This window comes from Lipotes vexillifer, unplaced genomic scaffold (assembly GCF_000442215.2).
Source record: "Lipotes vexillifer unplaced genomic scaffold, Lipotes_vexillifer_v1.1 scaffold367, whole genome shotgun sequence".
NCBI classification, from domain to species: domain Eukaryota; kingdom Metazoa; phylum Chordata; class Mammalia; order Artiodactyla; family Lipotidae; genus Lipotes; species Lipotes vexillifer.
The window spans coordinates 218,881-240,787 of NW_006795832.1; the positions used below are offsets into that span (position 1 = coordinate 218,881).

Below are 21,907 nucleotides of genomic sequence, written 5' to 3' on the forward strand. Positions count from 1 at the left end.
GGGGGCAAGAAGCACAAAACCCCTCAATGTGTCACTAGTTGTCAGCTACCTTCATTCCTAATGTCAAGTTCCCTCTTGAAGGGAGATCTCAGAGGCATATGCTACAAGTGCTGTACCTGTATTTGGTCCCCTACCTGGAAGAGGATTATGCATCCCCACATATTGTCATGTAACTTGCTGTGATTTCCTGTTGGAAGAGAATCTATCCCCACTCCATTGACATCAAACTTGGCCATAAGACTGGTTTTAGCCAATGGAATGTGAGTTCAACATTACATGCCCCATCTGAGCAGAAGCTTTAAGAGACACTGTGTGGTTCCATGAGTGCTTTTCTCTCTCTGCCATGAGAACATATCTCAGTAGGGGCTAGATCCGAGAATGAAAAAGGAATGTGGAATACAGCCACAGCTGATGCACAGCTGACCCAAAGAATACAAGCAAGAAGTAAACCTGTGTTGTTAAAAATAACTAAGAATAGGGGATTATTTGTTACTTCAGGGTAACCTAACAAGATCTGACTAATACATTGTACCTTGTCTTATCTGTGATATTTTGCCTGGTCTCTGGTAAGTCTCCTTTGTCCCACTTTCTGATAGCTCTGTTTCCCTGGCTGTTTCTAACTAACAGATGTCTGCTCATTAATGTCTCTAACTATTGTTCTTAATGTTTCTGGGGGTTTCTGGATTGACTACATCAGAAACATCTGGATATAGTTTTTTAAGAAACTCATTGGTTACAGAGTATGGCTAACTGGCTACAGAGATCCTGATTCAACAAATATGATTAGGTATTTGTCCTTAGTATGGGCCTAGTAATTTTTAAAAACTCCACATGGTGCTATCCTAAATTCAGGAATTAGTTGTATGCTATGTTTCATAATATTCAATTTCCTTTAGATTAATCATCTTTACTGGTCTCTTGAACCTAGGTGTACCATAACCTTTATTGCTTCCCCTCAGCCTTGGATAATGGCCCTTCTATCCAACTTACCATAGCCCCACATCTTCATCCTGCATTCACAGCCTGGTCAAATTGAATTTGTACCTGAGACCTGCCATTGTTTAAAGCATACACTGAATTTCTCTTTGGAAAAAGTGTGTGTGTGTGTGTGTGTGTGTGTGTGTGTGTGTGTGTGTGTGTGTGTCTATATTACATATATGAACAAAAGGATACAGAGTTACAGGAAATTGTTTTATGCTGAAAAAATGTAATTTTGAAGCAGCAGAGCTAACTATCTGTCTGGGAAAATGTGTAGGCCTTATTTAGGTCAAAAGTAACAGAGAAATTGCTGATACAATTATTCCTCATAACTCTCATAAATGCCTATGTGCATTAATACATGCATAAATCCCCTCACGTGGATATGTTACTGGGAATGACTGTCTAAATAATCCTCAAAGCACCTTTTATTCAGTGATATGGCAGCAGAAACAAGGAAAAGACATGCAAAATGATTGAGGCAAATTTAGATGAGATCAAATATTTCATCTTCTATGAGAAAGATTGTCACAATCATCACAAATCAATGACAAATCTTCCCATTCCATCACACCCTGATCTCACCTCCACCACACCATTCTGCCTTAAATTCTTACTGATTTTTCACAAACCATTCCATCTGAGTTTATTCTAGTTTAATTCTTGGTTGATGTTCTTGAAGAAAGCGCAGAACGTGAAATGGGTGAAAACGCTACACGGATTTAGGATACTGACCACTACGATGTGAAAACTTCCACTTAGACATTTGCTTGATTTCATTCATGCTTCTAGATATCAACTGCTCTGGTTAGTGCACTGATATTTCTTCATTTTGCTTTGCAAAGGCGGTATATCTAGTACTTGAATATTGACTCATAATACTCAGGAAAAAAAAAAAATGAAATAAATATAAAAAAACAAGTTGTGGTCAGAATTAAATACCAGAATCAGAGTCACATATTCTTGTTGAATCCTTTCTGGCTCTATTCACAAGGGTCATATAATTGTCATAACTCCTTCAGCGAAGGGGGAAAACCAAATATTTACCATGAGTTTTCCCACTGGAATGTAAAGTGTATGACAAACATTAGAGTCATGAAAGATACAATAAAGAACCAGCTAAAATTAAGATTAAAAAAAGGCCCAAATAAATTTATATCTAGAAAGGTAGATTCAACAGGCTTCCAAACTTCATATACTCAAAGATACTTTTTTACTTCATACGTCTAAGAAAATCAACCAAATATTTCTAACAATTCTTCATTTTGTTTCCTTCATTGATGAATGAGCAAAAATGGGGAAAACTCTAGAAAAACCTCTCTTAAAAATTCATATTGACGTTCATTTCCTTTTTCTTCATAGGGTCACCATTACTTAATAGAATAGAAAGGTGCCCAACAGTCATTTCCTATATGATTAACTGAGCTTCAAGCTGGGAGAGTTTTCTTATATATTTTTAAATCTCTGTTCAGACTTTCCAATGTAAAACTTAAAAACCTTACATTTGGAAACTTTGCATACTTTGAATAGAACTAACTATCCTAGGATCGGATGAGATTTTAACTCTGGGTACATCTCTTTATTAGATGCTGCTATTTTATTCTGTGGGACTAATTTATTAGTAGAACTAAGTTACTAGTGTAACCAAAGGATTCTGGAAACCTGAGAGAGATTAACAATTATTCTGTTGATTTAAACAAGTATTTCCCCCTTTCTTCCTTCCTTCCTCCCTCCCTCCCTCCCTCCCTCTCTCCCTCCTTCCCTTCCTTCCTTTACCTCCTCTTCACTTCCTATCCCTCTCTCCCCCCTTGTACTGGTAACAGAACCCCTTTTGTTGTTGTTGTTGTTTTGTTTTTCGCTCTGTATTAACTAGGTAAAAGTAGAGATGATCTTGATGAAGTGGAAAAGAGTTTCAAATGCTGCCCCCTTGACCTCAGTCATGTGTCAAAAGTCTATGACATACACACACTACTATATATGAAGTAGATAACTAATAAGAACCTACTGTATAGCACAGGGAACTCTACTCAGTACTCTGTAATGGCTTATATGGGAAATGAATCTAAAAAAGCATGGATATATGTATTTGGATAACTGATTCACTTTCCTGTACACCTGAAACTAACACAACATTGTAGATCAACTATACTCCAATAAAAAATTTAAAAAAAAAAAGGCAGTCTACAAGTCATTGTCACAAGGAATTCTTGTTTCCTTTTTAAGCCACAGGCAAGATTTACCTGAAAGTAGAGAAAAGCAATTGAAGATGAAATGTGCTACGTGGTAGCTTTTTTTTTTTTTATTCCTTTAGAATACTATTTTGAGAGTATGTGGATACCAGGATACCAGAATTTCTGATTATGATTAAATTGTATTTGCTTTACTGCCATATTGAATGCAAAAGCATAGAATATTTTCATGTTATTGGAAACGTTTCTTCACCAGTGTCAAGTTAAAGTGTGAACTATCAACAGTTATAGATATGCTTGTGCCCATGATCTTGCACATCCTGCTCACTTGGCGCGGGTTTCGTCTTTCTTTTACAGCATAGGTGGAGAAGTAGGGCGAGGCCACGAAGGAACTTACTTGGGGAACCACGAAGGAACTTACGTGGGCAAACACTTCCGCATGGGATTCATGACGATGCCCGCTCCTCAGGACAGGCTGCCCCATCCTTGCTCCAGTGGCTTCTCTGTGAGGTCGCAGTCGCTGCACTCGGTCGGGGGCACAGACGATGACAGCAGCTGTAGCTCCCGGAGACAACCACCCCCCAAGCCCAAGAGGGATCCCAGCACCAAGCTGAGCACGTCGTCCGAGACGGTCAACAGCACGGCGGCCAGTAAGAGCGGGAAAGGCCCCGAGCGGAACGAAGGTAAAACCCGCCAGGCCCACTTCACTTAGAAAGAGACTTCAGGCCACGTGTCTGGGTCCGCATACTAACCAGCATCTGCCTTCCTCCCTGGGTCACATAGCCCTGTCTCCCTCCCCTTGAGTCTTAGAAAAGAGGAATCCAGGGGGGATGGCTATTTATCTGGGTGTTGTCAAATGACACCCAGAAAAATGTATTTAATTTATAGCATCGGAAAAGGAAAGCAATATATGAGTTTTCCAGCTCCCTTAAAGCTTTGAATCACTAGAAAATGATTTTGCCTAGCAATATGTCTCAAATTTATATTTTCTTGCTTTTATTAGTATTATCTGTATGATTATAGAAGTATAGTGATCATTAGGGAGCTGTGTAATGCAGGAAAATATAAAGAAGAAAAATTGTAATCATCTTTAGAAATGATCATTTTTTTAACATTTTGCTCTACTTCCTTTCAGCGAATATGAATTTATGCATGTTTGTGTGTACGTTTGTAGTGTACACACACGTGTGCACATATACATATTAAAGTCTCTACTTCAATCTCTATTCTATTTCTACCTATATTTATATGTTTCCTCAGCCATGAAATACATAAATCAAATATATCTTAGTCTCCTTGCTGGTCTATGATTATAAATTAGGTCAGGTTAACACCATATCTCACCAGCTCTTTAGCCTTGCTTGAATAAATAAGTTTCAGCTTTCCTGAGTTTTTCCTGAGAGTCCCTTGGTGGGAGAGTAGTTGCAAGTGTGTTTTGATACAGGCGCATTCAGATTTTTGTGTGTCAGTTGTGGAAAATGCTTCAGGGTGTCCAGTGCTGCCAGTGGCCAGCTTGAGAGCATGGCTCTATGAGGTCCCAAGGTCTTTCTCTTACCCTATTTGTCCCTGACATTCTCCCCAGTTGGCTCCCCTGAGCGCCCAGTGTTCCAAGTTTCCCAGTAGCTTGAAGCAGAGAGTGGAAACCAGGTGGTCCTTTCCTCAACTGGGTAGGTTTCTTTGTCACCTGGGCTCGCCAGTCCCTCACAAAAGCTCCCTCATCTTCTGGTCTAATCCTTCTACCGAAGTTCAAACCTAGTCCATGAGACGGGTGCCCGGGAAGCATGTACCATCTTTTCTAATAGCCTCATCTCTCCTTTCTCCCATATCGGTGTCCAAGTGCCTATTTAGCCAAGGGAAAAAAAAAAAAAGCTTCAGAGTATATTGAAGAATACAAATAAGTGCCTGGAGATGGAGCGAATCCATGCATTCTATAGGGAAAATCTCCACTTATGCTCAGCTTTTTCCTACTTCACATATATGTGAAAATACATCATGAGTGTGTGTTTGTGAGATTATATATGTGAATAGCGTGTATATGTATATTTACAAAATCGAAATCCTAGTGCATAGAGTTCTGTGTTTTATATTTTCAGTTATTTTCTTGTGACTATTTTCCATGGCATTCAGTTTGTTGGGAAACACCATTTTTAGGAGGGGCATATACATCATGATACTTTATTTAATCATTATCTCTTTGATGAAGTCTTAGGTTGGTTCCAGTTTGTTTTGCTATAATGAATATCACTGCAGTGAAGATGGTTGTGTCTGTGTGTCTGTTTGTTTGTGTAACTCTATTGTTCCTCTGATGTCTTGGAACAGATTAGAATTCTGAGCCTTTTTTCTCATGAGTCAGGGTCATCAGTATGTCCTTCAACTTGTAACACATTGATGTTTTAGAGACAGTTTAGGTGTTTCATTTACTTGTTAATAAACTAAAAGGCTCTAGAGATCTGCCTTCTGTAAATTTTAAATATTGTTCCTAAGTTTCCTCTGCTATTGATATTTGGTGCCTTTCATTTCTCTTTATATCCTGTGACCTTGTTTCCAAAAATCACCCCTTTCCTACTTTTACTGCCAGAAAACTGCATAATTATTTACATTAGATTGTTTTCAAAAGCAGGTTTTTGGAACAGTGGTCTCTGAATGATGAGGGCCTAGAATGATTCAAGAATAAAGAGGAATAAAAGACCCATTGGAAGGGGAGGGGAAAATGAAACAGACAAGGCAAGCAGACAGTAAGGAGTGTGTTATCAGGAGTGTAATACTCCTGGAAACATTCCTGGAAGCAGTGTAACGTATACACTTCCGAATAGCACCCCCCAGGAAGGGGACCTGGGGCATTCAAAGTAGACACATGTGGAAAATCATGATTGTCCCACAGAAGAAACGTTTGAGTGGTGATTCAATTGTCTTAAGATTAGAACTTATTACCATTCATCTGAGATGCTGTCGGTAGCTAATTCCTGAAGTAGAGAAGATCATAATTCTTTCAGATCCCTTCACCATCTAAAGATCTAAGCCTCTAAATAGCTAGTTATGAAACAGAAGACAGCAGCTCTGTTATCTTTATTCCTTCTGAGGACAGAAGAGGAGACAGTGAGTAAATTACAGCAGCAGCAAAGACTTATCTCAGACTTGGAAAACTACTTGATGGTCAGCGAGGCTTATTAAACACTAGGTTCAAGTTCAACATCTTTCCTCAGAAGGACCTTTAAGGATGAGTTGAGAAGCCTTCAGCTGTAGTGCTTCTTTGAGGGTGGTCAGTGGACCAGATGGACTATTAAGATTCAGTGCAGAAATGGTCAACTTCTGTGGAAGAGTGATTCTCAATGCAAATTTCACCTTCTCTTCAGAACACTTAAAAGACAATTGCAAAACTGGATATATTCAAATCTCTTCTACCAAGTTATGACTTCAGTAACAGGAGAGAATCAGGGCTCAGTTGAGACATGGGAAAAAAATCTTGAGTCCAAGTGCATGCATGCATATGTGTGTACTCAAAGCCAAAATTATATAAATATGTAGATTGCTCTTTTATGAATCCTCAATTCTTTATAATTGTGAGTTAACTGGAGTTCATTATGGAACATATGTTTCCTTTACAATTTTTCTAGCTATCAAAATTATAACAAAGATGAAAAGTGACTTTTATAAATCTTGGTCTGTCTTTTCTTTTTACATTAAATGTCAGCAAAATCAAAATATTGATTCAGTGGCATTAGAATGATTTCCATGGTAACCAGCTTCTATTTAAGTAGGGGCTTATGACTTCCTTGTGGCTAAAAGTAAAAAAGAACTGGACCTGTAGCAAAACAGCTTTTCAGAGTAGGAAAAAAATAGTTTAGTTATGAATACAACCAAAACACACATGCCAAGAAAATTATAATTTAGCTTTTAAAAATTGTAATTCTGTCATATTGAAAATATATATTTACTATTCTATTTTAGGATCTTTTATAATAACACCTTTAAAAACATGTACAGTAGAGAAGATAAATTGATCATAAATATGTGATAAATATTTTAATTGCCCTTTGTATTGCTTCAGTGTGATGCCTGCTTAGTTTGAGGAAAGATCAGATGAAATAATGGGAGTTAACTAGAAAGGAGGAGAGGCCTGAGAAGCTGTGTCTTGTGTAGGATACAGAAAAAGCAGGAACCGTGCAAATTCTCATTCTGCGTTCCCATTGCTCAGGTCAACACGTATCCCATTTATCAATAGCATCATCCCTAGAGATGCTCTGTGGTGCAGGCAAAAGAGGCTGTACTTAGAATCTACAGGCCAACATTGACTTTGGGCCAGTGACCTAATGAGACTGTTTCTTTACCTTTAAAATGATTATAAAGCACTGAAAACTGATCATACTGCCTCCCTCACAGGCTTATGACAAGCTAGTGGGCTAATGGCCACAATGGGGCATGATAAAAAGAAATTGCTGTACAAATGTAAGTTCATACAATTTTAAATGTGCACTTACTACCTATTAATAGGCTTGAATAACATGAAATTTTAGTTTAGTGTAGCATATATATTAAAAATAAATAGGAGATATAAGGCCTTTATTATGTTGAGGTTGGTTCCCTCGATGCCCACTTTCTGGAGAGTTTTTATCATAAATGGGTGTTGAATATTATCAAAAGCTTTTTCTGTATCTATTGAGATGATCATATGGTTTTGCTTCAATATGTTAATATGGTGTATCATGTTGATTGATTCGCGTATATTGAAGAATCCTCGCATCCCTGGGATAAATCCCGCTTGATCATGGTGTATGATCCACTTAATGTGTTGTTGGATTCGGTTTGATAGTATTTTGCTGAGGATTTTTGCGTCTATGTTCATCAGTGATATTGGCCTTTAATTTTCTTTTTTTGTGATATTTTTGTCTGGTTTTGGTATCAGGGTGATAGTGCCCTCATAGAATGAGCTTGGGAGTGTTCTTTCCTCTGCAATTTTTGGGAAGAGTTTCAGAAGGATAGGTGTTAACTCTTCTCTAAATGTTTGATAGAATTTGCCTGTGAAGCCATCTGGTTCTGGACTTCTGTTAGTTGGAAGTTTTTAAATCACTGTTTCAGTTTCAGTATTTGTGACTAATCTGTTTACATTTTCTATTTCTTCCTGGTTCAGTCTTGAAAGGTTATACCTTTCTAAGAATTTGTCCATTTCTTCTAGGTTGTCCATTTTTTTGACATATAGTTTACAAAACAGAAACACACTTACAGATATCGAAAACAAATGTATGGTTACCAAAGAGGCAACGAGGGAGGGAGGATAAATCAGGAGTTTGGAATTAACATACACACATTACTATATATAAGATAAATAACCAACAAGAACCTACTGTATAGCACAGGGAACTCTACTCAATACTCTGTAATAACCTACATGGGAAAAGAATCTGAAAAAGAATGAATATATGTATATGTATCACTGAATCACTTTACTGTACACCTGAAACTAACACAACATTGTAAATCAACTATACTCCAATAAAAATAAATAGGACAGGAAAATAAATATATTTAGTATAATGAGGAGAACATTTTTATTAAACTTCAAGTACTTCTAACACTTTAGACTCCTTTAAAAAATTTAAGTATTCTTTTTTTTAACTTTTTTAATATATTGGAGTATAGTTGATTAAGGGTATTCTTTTTTTGAAGTATAATTAAGGTATAACATTATGTTAGTTTCAGCTGTATAACACGATTCAATATTCGTATATGTTGCATAATGATCACCACAATAAGTCTAGATAACATCCATCACCATACATATCACCTATATTTTGTGATGAGGACTTTTAAGATCTATTCTCTTAGCTACTTTCAAATATGCAGTACAGTATTATTAACTGTATTCACCATGCTGTACATTAAACCCATAGGACTTATTTATTTTATAACTGGAAGTTTGTTCCATTTCACCCATGCCTCTAAAACTAAGTATTCTTAACTTTCATTTGTTTTAAACTCTTTCAAGCCATTCTCAACTCTTAATTTATGATAACGCTTCATGATTGTCTTTACAAAACAATGAACTGGGATAGTTCTCCTGGTTTCTGATTTCACCTTCTAGAGATGTTTGGTAGAGTCGTATCTATGAATTAAAAATTGGAATATCTGCAGGAACATTTGGAATCTGACTGTCCTCAAAAACTTGAACTGTGTGGTTGAGCCAGAACCAAAGGAAGGCTAAGTTCATTATAGAATCACTGCCTTAAAAACAAAACCAAACACAAATCCCTCTCTCAAGGTTACCAAACAAAGTAGATTACAGCCTTCAGCAATGTTGCTTTTCATGCCACCATTTATTCTGCCAATGCTTTGAGTGCCTACCTGGTCATACTGGAGATCCGGTGGTGAACAGAAGTGGTCCTTTCTTTCATGTTACTTACAATCAATTTTGTTTCCAACTCTCCTGCTCAGCCTGTTTCCCTCTATCCATATCACAAAGCAAGCAGTGATGTACAAGAATCTTTTCTAGAAACCAGAAAATCTGGCATGATAACTACGTGAACTTCCTCCATGTAATTAGTTGTTTAGCTCTGGAAGAAACAGCTTAACACATTTTAATAATGTGGGTTTTTTTTTCCTACAAAGAATATTTGTTGCTCTTTCGCTGTTCAGTGCTAACAGTTTAAAGGTGCCTGAATCTGATTTTGTACCAATGTACAGCTTTGTAAGCAACCTGTGAGCATTTGAGGAGAGAGGAGGAGAAACAAGTTGATTACGCTTTTTACTGTGGGGAATTTACAGGTTTACCAGGTCAGAATTCCAGTTTGGGAACCTGAATCAGCCCTAGTCAGGGCCAGCCATAAACTTGATTTTGCTTTCTCTATGACTAGCCCAGATTTCTGACCCTTCCAAGTACTCATATAAAAATTTAACACTGTTCCCTTTATGACTCATCATGACATATTAGCAAAACATGGGCCTCAGAGGCAAACAGACACATCAGTGCTGCCAACATTTAATACAGTGTCTCTCACAGCCTCATTTTCCTCATCTGTACAATGAGAATAGCAATCCTGGTCTTAGGTGGTAGGTGGAATCTTGTCCAAGATATTTATTCAGAATTCCCCATTCCTTGGTATATTCACCCTGGATATTCCCTGGAACTGACAAACCATCGGTGGCCTGAAGATGGAAGGGGCCATGTGGCATGGAACGTGGGCACTCTCTAACAGCCGAGAGTAGTCTCTGGCTAAAAGCCCACAAGGAAACAGGGACTTCAGTTCTATAACTACAAGGATCTGAATTCTGCCAACAAGAATGGGCTTAGAAGTGAATTTTCTTCCAGAACCTCCAGTCGAGGACCTAGACTGGCTTCAGCCTGAGCAGAGAACCCAGCCTCCTGGCTTCTGGCCATGCCAAGATTTCCGATCTATAGAACTGTGAGCTAATAGAGTGGTATTGATTCTTAAGCTGTTCCATTTATGGTAACTTGTTACACAGCAATGGAAAAGTAATCCATTTTACCAATTTGGAGGCAAAAAAAGTGGGGCAAAATCCATTAGCAAAGCACATAGCTGAGAGCCTGAAGAATAGCAGATTCTCAGCAACCTTGCTGCCCTTCCTCTCAGCACTGGGCTGTATTTTCGGATAGCAGAGGGTAGTTAAGACAGTGCTGGTAGCATTCCAGATTTCCCGGACCAGACCTTGAAAGTAAATGACATGATAGAAGCTCAGAAAATGCTGACATATTAGGCCTCTCGAGTATCTGCTTAACTCTTTCTGAATTTGTTTGGATCTTTTCTGGAGAGGTATGTCCTTTCTCGCCAACAGTTTTTGTTCTTTCAAAGGGCTCAGCGATGGCTTTTCAGTGGTGTTTTCAATGACCCATTTAAATGACTGCAACTTGCAGGCTTAGTGTCTTTTTTCACATAACAAGTGGCACTTGTACATCACAGTGTGCTTTCCAGAAGTGTTCAGAGCCCCATTTAGCACCACACTAACAAAACACAAGGGAAGTGGAAACAAGCTCTCAAAATTTCCATCGTTTTGGCACTGGGTAGTGTTCTAGTGTTTTGTCTTATGGGATGAGACATGGGGAATTGTCATCGAAGGCCCACATTCCTGGGTTTCACTTTCCAGGTTGACAGAATCAGAAGCTGCTAGGCTTCCTGGTGTAAAAGCCATCTGTCATACCAGGCTGCTCAGACGGAGACAGAGCTGTACATCTAGTGTGTGATCTTTTCCTAATGTACCCTGGGACCCATGAATAAAACTGTTTGTAAGTCAAATCATCTTTCTCTTGGTCCTGGCCATGGCTACTGATTCTAGTCCAAAGAACTACCCTGCCTCTATATGGTCTCAGTCAACACCCTTTTAGTAGCAATCTGGATTTGGCCTCATTTGTCTCAGTGTCTTAGATTCATAAGAGAATTTTTATCCATGTTGTTGGGCACAGATGGATTCTTCCATGAGAAACCAATAAGCTCAAACTTCCCGAGTGTCTGTTGTGATCAGGGCATTAACTGTGAAGGTATTCTATTGCTGTACAAGTTGACACAAATTTTGTGGCTTAAAATAATACACCTTGATTATTTCACAGTCTCTGAGAGTTAGGAATCTTCTCAGGGTCTCCCAAGGCTGCAATCCAGGTGCCAGCTGGGGTTGGAGTCTTGTCTGAGGCTCAGGGTCCTTTCTTGCTCATGTGGGTATTGGCAGAATTTATTTCCTTGTGGTTGTAGAACACATGACATCTTACTTCTTCAAGGACAGAAGGAGAAACTGTCTCTCTCCCTTTGATTCTCTCCCTTCAGGGAAGGCCTACATGTTCTTTTAAAGATCTAACCCAAGATAATCACCCTTCTGATAAAAGCAGAGTCAACTGATTAGGAACCTTAATTACAGTAGGAAAACCCTTTCATCTTTTTCCATATACTGTTACTCAGTCATGGGAATAAGATACCATCATATTCACAGTGCTGCTTGCACTCAAGGAGAGGGAATCATACAGGGTATAGGAGTCTTGTGGACCAGCCTAGAATTCTGCCCACTTGGGGTGATATAAAGGAAAATATGCATATATTGCTTTCCCAGGAACTATCTGTCTAGTTAGATATTTAAGAAGTCAACTAGTGGAAAGTTAATTAGCAATGCAAAAAGCAAACTATAATTCAGTGGAATAATGTAAATACCACAAGACATCTAAATAATTGGTAAATAAAAAGGGCAAAATATAACTCCCTTCCCCATTTCTCTCTTTGTCTTTCCTTTTGTCCAAATAAAAGAAGTCATCCCTGCTGCAAAATGCTTGAATTATTATTTTTGAGTTGAAAGTGAGAAAATCTTATTTCTCTTGGCCTCAGCCTTACCAAAGACTCATGGAAGTCTTTCTCATGGAAGACATGAGAAAATATACTCCTCAGTCCAGCAGCTCCCAGGCCAAAGGAATTCTGGAACATAAAGATCCAAGTAAATTATTGACACCAAAATGGTGCAAATATGAAAAATTGTAGTGTGTATAAATGTCAGTCTACTTGATCCTCACTGCCGATTTTCCCAGCTGGTGAGTTCTTTTGTTGACCCAATGGTCTAGCTTGACCCAGAACAGTTACTGTCCCCTAAAACACCTGATGGATGTGGGCTAGATAATGCACAGCATGTTTGATATGGTGAGGATACTCCCCAGGGCTTTGGCCTGTTGATTCCTCCAGAACCCCAGTATTGTAGGGATTAGTGGCAGTAATTCATACTAAGTACCTTCCTGTCCTCTGTCTACCTGTTGAGTAGCATTTTGACGACAACATGAGACTATGTGTTCCTAAATTATGCAACTTCTGAATTGCAACAATATCATCAATTTCCAGTTATGGGTAAATAGACCTCAGAAAGCCTATGTCCTCGAAGAAGAAGGTACTAAATGTAATCCTCATTGCAACTTTCCTCATGGTCCCTGTTTTTGTTGGGCCTCAAACTTGGATAGGGATTTATCTCTTCTATGCATTTATACCGAAGCATTAGGAAGTAATATAGTAAATTCTTAGATCACTAAGATTTTGTAAGGAAAATGAAGGAAAGGAGTTGATAGCCTGCCTTTCTTAAATGGTCTCTACCTCCTTTAGCTCTCTTCTCTACAAAACTGTCACCTCTCCTCTGTTTCTCTAGACTTCAGTCTGGCCACTGAATCCTGAAGCTGAGAACGTCATCCTTAGAAGGCAATTCAGAGCCTCCTTGCACTTAAATAAGCATGTTCCCTGGGAGTTAACCCAGCCCCTTCCCTATCTTTCAAACCTCAGTCAGTATCCTTCTGAGGGTACTCCTGATAAAAACATTTTGCCCCATTTGGTTACATAAAGCATTTGATACTTTACCAAACAAGTTAAAATATAATTTTTGTTTTTAAAATTGGCATAATCTCCTTTATATCTATACTGTCCACTTAATAGATTTAACAGTAATGGGAAGGAGTCTTTCCAGTGGGTGAACTTTCCTCAAGGCATGCTGGAAATTGGATTAGCTCATTTCAGAGGAATCCAACCTTGACTACTAATCTTACCTACTTCTAACCTTGACCCAGTGGCCTCTTCAGCCACTGTCCTGCATGTCTCCTTCCTTGCTCAGCCAGGTTCTAAAAGGCCTTCTGCATGTCCTTGCTCCATGTCCACAATGCTCATTTGCACCAGATCCTCACTTTATTACTGACTCCATCTTCATTGTGCCACCGAATCCAGTCTTGGTTCCCATCTCAGTGGCTTCCTGCTATGCCCATCCTTTGCTGTTTCTCTTCAGCATTTTAGACTATTGATCGCTCCCATATTTCCTAAATCCTCAATTCCTCTGTTTTTTATGCACGGCTCTCTACTGGTTTTCTTCCTCTGACTGCTCTCTAAATCTCTTTGAGGGTATCTCTTCTTTTTTTTTTTTTTTTTTTTTTTTTTTTTTGCGGCACGCGGGCCTCTCACTGTTGTGGCCTTTCCCGTTGCGGAGCACAGGCTTTGGACGCGCAGGCTCAGCGGCCATGGCTCACGGGCCCAGCCACTCCCGGGATCTTCCCGGACCGGGGCACGAACCCGCGTCCCCTGCATCGGCAGGCGGACTCTCAACCACTGCGCCACCAGGGAAGCCCATCTTTGAGGGTATCTCTTGTTCTGCCTGATTCTTAAATGATGATGTCTCCAGACTCTGTCCTTGGCTCTTACCTTCTATTCTATATTTGTTGAATAAGTAAGTGATGAATTTTAAACACGCTCCGAATGTCTGACTGCATCTCTGGACCCACATCTGTCTGTAGATGTCACAGACTCTCCAAACTCATCATATCTACATTGACCCAGCAGTTTCCTCGATGTTTCCTATCCTGATACTCAGTTTAGAAAAGCAAGAGCTTTATCAGATTGCTCTCCTGACATCTAATCAGTTATTAAGAGTAGCCAGTTCTGCCCCTCCTACCTCTGCTGTCTGACCCTCTCCATCATTTGCACTCTTACTCTCTTATCTCAGACCGTCATCATTTCTCACCTGGACAACTGCTCGGGCACCTCACAGGTCTCCTTTCCTGCAGTGTCACCTTCTCACATCCATCCTTTTTACTACTTCCAGAGAGGATTTTCTCACATGCATGCCTGATCGTAGCACTACTCAGCTCGTGATTTCATCAGCTCATGGCCTGTTCCTTATTTACCTGATAAAAGCACAACACTTTAGCATAACCTTCATCGTCTGGCCGCTACCTCTCCCACCATTCATGCCTCTTGTAGCATTCCCAAACTATATAATTTTCTCTGAACAAGGCAAAATTATTCCTGCCTCTGTGCCGTTGTGTGTGAAATCCCGTCTTTCTGGAACGCCTTCTCCAAATTAGTTTCTATGGCAAATTTCCACTCATATATCAAGATACCAGTGTAACTGTTACCTTCTCTGTGACAATGTATATAAGCACATTTTTTCTGTGTGTACTTTGTATATAACTCCAGTATATCTATTGTTATATGCTATTCTAAGTATTTGCCTAATTTTTGTATCCTAATGAGTCTAAACACTCCTTAGAAATGTGGACCTTTTCTTATTGTCTTTGCACCTTCAATGCCTACCACAGAGTAGGGCTTAATATTAAGGTAAAGTTGAAGGAGTACATTTTTAATAACATGCTATTTCATAAATGAGTCTTCCGGGAGGCTAATTGATACGAAGAGTCATTGTACTTTCAAGCATCTTTAACGTAGAAAGAAGTTTAGGCATTTGGAGAGCTTAGAGGAAAAGCACAGTGATTCGTGATCCTCAGGGAGCAAGTACCTCGGCCATCCATCTACACTTCAGTCCCAGCTTTGTGTACGATACAGTAACCAGTCTGAATGAGTTAAAAGATGAGATGGTTCTGCTTGCTCCTAGGTTTGTAAAACCTTATAATATACTTCCTCCATTGTTTTACATTTCTGAATCTTGGTAGGTACACAAATTAATTATGGGCAGTGGCGAAGAATACTGTTGAGAAGCTGTAATATGTTATTGACACCATGTACCCTTTAGTTTATCTTCATGTTATAAATCAAAAATGTTCTGCCTGTGCCCTTCAGATAAGGTTTAAAAAATCAAGTTTCTCAAGACGCGAGAGAGAACTGAGAGTTCTTTCCCTTAAATGACTCTTGGAAGGTGTTTTCATCTTTCCTATCCTTAAATATTTTGGGATTTCCCTTAGCCATTTATGTTATAGTCTTAGAGGCCAGGTATGTTGTTCCAGATTAATTCTGTAGGCATCTATCTTCTGAGCAGTTCTTCACTCTATTGTGAAGCAGAGTATGTAAAGCCATTTTTTTAAGGCAGACTGACGGCACGTGTGCATAAATCTTGCCTTTAATTGACCTCGACAAAGCACATACTTATTGCAGAACGAGTGCTTTGACTTTATGGCCCTGTGTCTGTACTGAAAGTTTCTATAATATGTATTGCTTTCTACATTTTTTCTTGTTAAGTGGGAGGGCAGTGATTTAAGACAAGCTCTTTTAAATTATTTTTTTGCTATTAATGTGTATTAAATTAAGTTGATTATATGGAGCAGAACATGGGAACACATTGCCCTTTGGAAATCTCTGCTTTCTGACAACTCCATCTAATGAGAACAGCTGAAACCTAAGAAGAATAAAAAAAAGCTTAGGAGAGCCAAACTCCTTCTCTCACTAAGGCTTGTGAATTTATAGCATATCAATTACAGGGCTTTGTTTTTTTTTTTTTTTAAACTTGGTATAAATTTGTTACTAGGAGCAATGAATAAGCCTGGAAAAAGGAAAAGCAAGGACTGTTTTACTGATTCTAAGGGGAGAGAAACAAAATTTAAAGAATTTATATATTTCGTATCAAGTCAAAGAGCATCAAAAGGCCTTGATTATAATTAGCCCGGTTTTACTTTCAGTGTTAGTGTGAGAGCCCTGAGGATGTCATTAGTAAACAATTATTTATTGAGTATGTGCCATGTGCCAGGCGCTATGCTAGGTAATAGAGAAACAGGAAAAATATGTTATCTTCCCTAAAAAGCATTACAACCCAGGGAGGGCCACTAGTAATTAAACAGTCACAGTGAAGTGGGATCAGTTTCCTGGTGGGGGAAGTATAGGGCCCACTGTGTGAGCATAGATCAAGGGCACCTACCCCAACTGGAAGAGTCAGGGATGGATTCTCAGAGGAAGTTTCATAAACTGCTGAAAATAAGGGTGCAAGATATTTTAGAAATATTCTGCATGAAAATACTTAAAATGAAACAGTGTTATTGCAACTGAATGAGAACTTTCTTCTTCCTCCAGAAAATGTGGCAAAGCAAACTGCATCCTTGTAGTTCTAAATAACCAGAGTTCTACTCTCCATATATAATCTTTATTTGGGGAATTCAGATGTTTATTTTATCTTGTAGAATCCTCCATCTCTGTGAGATGTGAAGGGCTGGGTTATCTTTAAGAGAAAGCTAAGCATACACAGAGATGAAATTCAAATTGAGATACTCGCTTCACAGAATAAATAGACCTTGCACCCATATGTGAAATAGAAACAAGAGACATGAAAATTAGACCTGTCTTATTTTTATGTATTTCAATTTTATTTCCTTTCTCCTAACTGTGACTAGATAATTTGGCCATGATTGTTTACATGACAAATAAGCTAGGGGGATAAGAGGAAATGTATGCTCTATCTATGTGCCATTAGATCAGAGAAGCCAGAGCCATGTAGATCTGTCCCTTAGCTGGGATGCTTTATCCTATTCCTAACCAAAAATTAGATTTCAGTGGCTGTGGAAATCTTTGTTTTAGCAATGTGTGCACACCAGCTTGACAGTGAATACTGGATTAAATATAAAATTAATTGCCACATTCAAAAAATAACCAAGTAGGAAGTTGTTGATTTGGTTAAAGTGGTAAAACGAATTTGAAAGTGTTGAGACAACATTCTTATATGGTTGTAGAGGAAAAGCTATGTCTTTAGGGCTGAACATAGAGTGATGAACAACTTTTGTAATTTGTAGTCTAGGACTAGTGGAAGGATTACTGTCTCTCTCAGTCCCCAAAGGGTATGGCAATGCTGTCTATAGCCACTGAAAACAAGTTAAATTCCTCCATTATGGGTCAGTATGTTCAGAGAGGCAGCTGCTTGTGATCTGTGAGACTGTTCCTTCAAAAATATTTATTGAGTACCTACTATGTGCCAGGTACTGTTCTGTGAGTTTGAGATACATCTATGAGCAAATTTTTGAAAGAGGTATGTGACCTTTAAAGTGTTTATAGTCTAGCAGGAGTAAGTAATTGATAAACATTAGACATAATAAATCCATAAATTGGCTAGTATGTTGGAATGTTATAAGTGCTATGGAAGAAAGAAAAATCTAGAGCAAGGTAAAGAGATCCAAAAGGCTCAGGCACATTTAAGAAGAGAGGGCAGAAAAGACTTCATCCTGATATTTGAGTTAAGATATTGGATCAGTCTAGATCCAATCAGGAGAGAAAAACCATGCAGTTATTTGAACAGGGAATGTTTACTGTGAAGAATCATTAACTATAACTGAGGATTAAAGTAATGGATCAGGTAGTAAGAAGTCAAGAAGACTGCAAAGACTACAGGAACTGAAGATATTAGGAACAGCCACTGGTCCCAGGGCTGAGAAAGAGTACCTCCCAACCTGCGTGAGATCCATGCCTTGTTGGGAGGCATAGTTGCAGATTATTGGATGGCAGAGGCATCGCCGTGGTGGAACAGTGCTCTTGCTGGAAATCCATCCTTTGGAACTTTCCAAAAAATCACTCTTTAAGGTGCTGCGGAAAACTACTCACAGGATTTTCTCATCAGAGGTACTCCACTACCTAGGGTTGGGGTTACTGCAGGCAGCTGATTGTTTCTGGGTGCTTCAGGAGCCAAGTGCTCCTGAAGCTGCCTGCTTTGCAGGGCAGGAACTAGATTTGGGAAAGCCACCTGCACTGCAGGAGCTTGGCTAGTAAGCCCTGGAACCAGGAAGTAAACCCCTTTTGTGCTGTGTAACGTCTCTCCAGCATCCTCTACAAACAAAGCTTAACATTGTGCCAGATGGTCCAGGAGAAAATATTTAAAGGTCCCAGATCCCTTGTCACAAACAAGCAAAGAGGATGCATTTGGAAGTGAGAGACACTTAGTGGATAACTCACATGGACAGTGGGGAGGTAAGGATGTGATCTGGGGGGGAATCTTGAGACCTCCTCTGTTCTGGGTGGAGAAAACAGTTGCTGCAAAGACCCAAAGGCAGGAGGTGTATAGGAAGGTAGTCAGTTGGGGATGGGGAGCATTGTGGGTAAAAAAGGACAAGACCAGGAAGTGAGGTCAGAAAGGAAAAGAAGGTGAGACCTTGTAGAATCTTCCTTGTAGGCCAGCTTAGGGCATGGCATCCAAGGGAGCCATTGCAGGCGATGGAGCAAAAGAGTGGCAGGGTGTATTTGTAAAGAATCTTTGTGGTGACTGCAGTGAGGATAGACTCATAGAGGTCAGATATAGAATCAGAAAGACGAGGCAGGTGGCTACTGTAGTCATACACGTGAGAGAGGATAAGTGATTAGACCAAGGTAGAAGTGGAATTGGTGAGAAATAGAAAAGTATTCCCTTTTCGATTGGAACGGTTACTCAAAATCCTACCCCTATTCCTTCCTTACTAGGCCTATAGATATAAATGTAGATATAGATCTGGATGTAGATATAGATACGGAAGTAGATATAGATATCTAGATACATTTAGGGTATACTTGTCCTATGTGTGAAAACGTTTCCTTGAGAAAAGGATGCTTAGCACTCCATATAGATGAAACCTCATTAAATGTGTCCTGTTGATTGCATTTACATTTTTTTCTTGAAACCTGATATGTCGTATGCCAAGAAGGAGTTTCAGTGAAAGATCTATAGGTGGTTAAATTATAAACATAGCAGACACAGTGAGTTCATCAAGTAAATAAGTGAAAAAGGTTGTATTTATCGTCTGTGTTTCCAAAACACAAATTCTAGTTTAGAACCTGTAAGATATGTTCTAAAGGCCACTTTCTAGGGCAGCCACCAAGCCCTCCCCAGCCTTGCTTTTCTGACCCTCAGCCCAGGCTCTGTCCACAACCTGGAGCTCAGTGTTCCCTCCAGCTCCCCAGACAAACTGCCTCCTCGCTGCTCCTGGCCATTGCTCTTAGCCTTACCTGTATTGAAAAGCCGGCCTACTTCCATGTCCTGGCTATTGTAAATAGAGTTGCAATGGACATTTTGGTACATGGCTCTTTTTGAATTATGGTTTTCTCAGGGTATATGCCCAGTAGTGGGGATTGCTGGGTCGTATAGTAGCTCTATTTTTAGTTTTTGAAGGAACCTCCATACTGTTCTCCATAGTAGCTGTATCAATTTACATTCCCACCAACAATGTAAGAGGGTTCCCTTTTCTCCACACCCTCTCCAGCATTTATTGTTTGTAGATTTTTTGTTGATGGCCAATCTGACTGGTGTGAGGTGATACCTCATTGTAGTTTTGATTTGCATTTCTCTAATGATTAATGATGTTGAGCATCCTTTCATGTGTTTGTTGGCAGTCTGTATATCTTCTTTGGAGAAATGTCTGTTTAGGTCTTCTGCCCATTTTTGGATTGGGTTGTTTGTTTTTTTGATATTGAGCTGAATGAGCTGCTTGTAAATTTTGGAGATTAATCCTTTGTCAGTTGCTTCATTTGCAAATATTTGCAAGAGGGAAGAGATATGGGAACATATGTATATGTATAACTGATTCACTTTGTTATAAAGCAGAAACTAACACACCATTGTAAAGCAATTATACTCCAATAAAGATGTTAAAAAAAAAAATCATAAAGCTGAGGCCAAAGAAAAAAAAAGAGAAGCCAGCCTGGCCTACTTTCCCCTGGCCCTGGGAAAATTCCTGACATTCTCTACACTCCTGCCCCAAACCTCTTGGAGTGAAGATTCACCCAGGTCCTCCCAGGAATGTTTTTCTGGAAAGTAGGCACCCTTTTTTATGTATTCCCTTCCACACTTGGCATTGCTAGTTTTTTCTGTATAAGAAACCCTTGGGGCAGGACAGGTATAAAGATGCAGACGTAGAGAATGGACTTGAGGATATGGGGAGGGGGAAGGGTAAGCTGTGACAAAGTGAGAGAGTGGCATGGACATATATACACTACCAAACGTAAGGTAGATAGCTAGTGGGAAGCAGCCGCATAGCACAGGGAGATCAGCTCCGTGCTTTGTGACCACCTAGAGGGGTGGGATAGGGAGGGTGGGAGGGAGACGCAAGAGGGAGGGGTTATGGGGATATATGTATATGTATAGCTGATTCACTTTGTTATAAAGCAGAAACTAACACACCATTGTAAAGCAATTATACCCCAATAAAAACTAAAAAAAAAAAAAAAGAAGCTGTGTATTCTTAAAGGTCTTACTTGTCTTTGTACCCCTACTAAATTCCCTGACGCATGCCATGTTTAATAAATATAAATTGAAGTTGACCTTTATTTATTTGGAAAAAAAGCTGTAGAGATGAAAATTAAATCTACTAATTAGAGATACATTATCTGATAAGAGTTGGGATCATTCTCACAAACTATTTTCCGCCATTACATGCCAACTTAGGTCTGTGACAAGTAAGTACTTATACTCCACCGGAATATTTATTGAACTGGAGAGTAATTTTTTGCAATATTCAGTATTATCTGTGACCTTTCCCACCCCCTCCAGGTACAATAAAAGACTTACTTAATCAATAATTTTAATACTTTTTCATATCAAGCACCATTACTTTCTGTTAACTCTCGTACTTCCAGGGACTATCACACTAGGTGGATGAAATTGTCTATGATCCTTAATCTTTTAGCATTTCATGAGTGAACTATAATACATGAAATATGCACATACCTTTATTAATACTCAAGTTGTCACCAAATGTAAGTGCTTAAAATTAAAATGTCTGTGTTTTAAGCAATGTACCTCACTATTCAATTATGTAACGCTCACGTGTCTCCAGAGAGTAGGAGGTTTACTGAGGATGTCAAGTTTCCTGCAACTCTAAAATTATGCTAGATTGGAACAAAACAAAAGTGCAGAGAGAAAGAAATGAAGTGGGTTTTATTGCCATATTCTGTAAGAACACTGAGGGGGAAATAAAGACATCTGATAGGGACGGGAGTCATCCAAATACAGTGCAACAATGAAAATCCACAGCTTGACAAAAGTTTCTACATTAGGAAATGCTTCTGAAAACATTTATTTCAAACCTAAGAACTCTCCATCCTCAGGGATAATTAATT

General features: G+C 39.1%; 1 protein-coding gene across 1 annotated transcript in view; it reads left to right on the forward strand.

Annotated features, from left to right (window-relative positions):
• The window catches only part of NYAP2 (neuronal tyrosine-phosphorylated phosphoinositide-3-kinase adaptor 2), a 202,531-nt gene that overhangs the window by 92,130 nt on the left and 88,494 nt on the right, over positions 1-21,907 (forward strand). The window contains exon 2 of the mRNA XM_007467910.1: positions 3,525-3,850. Coding sequence (XP_007467972.1) covers positions 3,525-3,850 — 326 coding nt within the window. The remainder of the gene's footprint in view (positions 1-3,524; positions 3,851-21,907) is intronic.